This window comes from Mastomys coucha, unplaced genomic scaffold (genome assembly GCF_008632895.1).
Source record: "Mastomys coucha isolate ucsf_1 unplaced genomic scaffold, UCSF_Mcou_1 pScaffold22, whole genome shotgun sequence".
Taxonomy (NCBI): domain Eukaryota; kingdom Metazoa; phylum Chordata; class Mammalia; order Rodentia; family Muridae; genus Mastomys; species Mastomys coucha.
In genome coordinates, this window is record NW_022196905.1 from 166469019 (window position 1) to 166471649 (window position 2631).

A 2631-nucleotide genomic window follows, 5' to 3' on the forward strand; every position below is an offset into this window, starting at 1 on the left:
AAGGGGAAAGAGATCACTCTAAAGCCTTCTTCTTGCTACATCCTGGCAGTATCTTCTGACCTCCCAGAACATAATGTAAGACTCCCAGAGTGACTTACATTAATGATGGCATCTGTCTGGATATAGTCGATGTCTGAATCCTTCAGTCCCAGCTCTCTGCCGCCTCTCTGGGTGGTGCTGACAATCCCTGCAGTCACCGTGTTCTGAAGAGAAAACGGACTGCCCAAAGCCACCACAAACTCTCCAGCCCGGAGGTCAGAGGACCTTCCCAGCAGCAGTACTGGAAGCTCCGTCTGAAGAGCAAAAATGAGAAAGATCTAGTTGACCTGGTGGCAGTGACAGGTCAAACAAGCAATATCTGCTGACGGTGACACTGGCCTGAACCAGCACACACATGCATGCACGCGTGTACACACACACACACACACACACACACACACACACACACACACAGGTCCTTCCTCAGAGTCAGGTCCCACCAAACTCTCTCTTTAATCAGATAGTCCAGATCATCTCTAAGACTGAAATTAGTACTTCTAGCTGCTAGGGAGATGGCTTAGAACAGTGGCGCTCGAAACCTGTGTGTCACGGCTGCTAGGGAGATGGCTTAGAACAGTGGCGCTCAAAACCTGTGTGTCACGACCCCCACAGGAATAGCATATCAGATATCTTACATATCAGACATTTATATTACAATTATAATCATAGTAAAATTACAGTTTTGAAGTAGCAATGAAATGATTTTTATGGTTGGGGGGGTCATCACAACATGAGGAACTGTATTAGAGGGTCACAGCATTAGAAGGCTGAGAGCCGCTGGCTTGCAGGCTAAGAGCATATGGTGCTCTTCCAGAGAATCCATATTTGGTTCCCTGTACCTCTGTTGGGCAGTCCACAACCACCTCCAACTCCAGCTCCAGGGAATACAACTTCCTCTTCCGGCCCCCACGGGCACTTACACTCACTTGCACAAACACATACACATAATTAAAAATAAAATAAAATTTAAAACTGAAGTTGTGTAGAAACTATTATAAGTGATCAGGAAATGGCTGGCATTAGAGATTCACTCAGGCCCATTCCTGCTCAAACATTTCTTGTCCGAGTCTCGTGATAACAGGACGGTGATAACAGAGTAGCACTTCTCAAACTGGGCTGTGTTTACAAAACTCCTAAGGGCTTATCAGAATTCAGGCTCTGGTAGATCTGGATGGGTCTGGGATCCAGGATTTCTAATGAACCCCCAGATGCAGACCATGTATCTACAGCAAGGAGCTCAAAATGTTCTTAGCAGGGGTTGGAGAGATGGCTCAGTGGCTAAGAGCACTGACTGCTCTTCCAGAGGTCCTGAGTTCAATTCCCAGTAACCACCGGTGGCTCACAACCATCTGTAATGGGATCTGATGCTCTCTGGTGACATTGCTACAGTACATTAAATAAATAAATAGATAAATAAATAAATAAATAAATCTTTTTTTCTCTTTCTGGATTTTTTTTTTTTTTTTGAGACAGAGTTTCTCTGTGTAGCCCTCCTCGAACTCACTCTGTAGACCAGGCTGGCCTCGAATTCAGAGATCCACCTGCCTCTGCCTCCCAAGGGCTGGGATTAAAGGCGTGCACCACCATCGCCCGGCAATAAATCTTTTAAAAAATGTTCTTAGCAGGGTTGAATACAGTGCAAATGAGTTGTCCAAAAGGTACATCCTTTGAAGAAGAAATCGTATGAGGGAAAGCGAGGAAAGTGGGGAGTAGCATTACTAGACAACTAATAGAGATTGTTGAGGATATATTGATGGGTAACAGAAAATAAAGCAAAAATGTGAAGAGGGAGTGAATCCCTTGGCCAGGCCTCCTCCCATGAGGCTCCCAGTTTGGGTTTCCTGTTTGTCATGGCTGAACATCTGGCTTCAGACTTCTCATTCCTGCTTTCTGGTGGCAGTGACAGGTCAAAAAGACTGGAGTCATGCTGGGTGGACCCTTGGACCCTTGGACCTGACTACAGGTACAGAGCCCTGTGGATGGACCAGGAATCAAGCTAGGGTTTGCAAGTACTGAATGTGTACAAGATCTCCTCATTCCCACCCAGGCAGGAGTTCTCTGACGAGGTGGCTACTGTAGACCTCAGCTATTGGCCCGAGTAGGCCTCAAGACCTTGATGCCTGAGAGCCAGGTAGGAGCCAGAGTGGAAAACAACTTGAGGGGATCTCCCCTGGGCCTTTAGCTACCCACCCAGGTACCTCAAAGGCTGAGGAAGTGAAGTAGAAACCAAACCCTCCAGGAGTCCCAGGACATAGAAGCCCTACAGAAAGACCTGGGACACTCCACCAAGCTGCTAAAACTGACATGGATAAGGCTGGGGTGTGCCCAGGCTGATGTGGGGCGCCTGGGCATTCTCTTTGGAAAAATGTTCAGCCGCTTTGAAGCTCTGCAACTCAGTCTCAGAGTTGTGTGAGCTGTGGCTCCTGCTGCAGAGATGAGCAGAGGAAACTGATTTTTTAAAAAAGCGAGGCCGGGCGGTGAGGAAACTGATTTTAAAAAAAAGTGAGGCCAGGCGATGGTGGCACAAGCCTTTAATCCCAGCACTTGGGAGGCAAAGGCAGGCGGATTTCTGAGTTCAAGGCCAGCCTGGTC

At 47.5% G+C, this 2631-nt stretch overlaps 1 protein-coding gene across 1 annotated transcript in view; it reads right to left on the reverse strand.

Annotated features, from left to right (window-relative positions):
- The window catches only part of Htra4 (HtrA serine peptidase 4), a 14296-nt gene that overhangs the window by 8295 nt on the left and 3370 nt on the right, over positions 1 to 2631 (reverse strand). The window contains exon 4 of the mRNA XM_031339331.1: positions 99 to 293. Within this exon, the coding sequence (XP_031195191.1) occupies positions 99 to 293 (195 nt within the window). The remainder of the gene's footprint in view (positions 1 to 98; positions 294 to 2631) is intronic.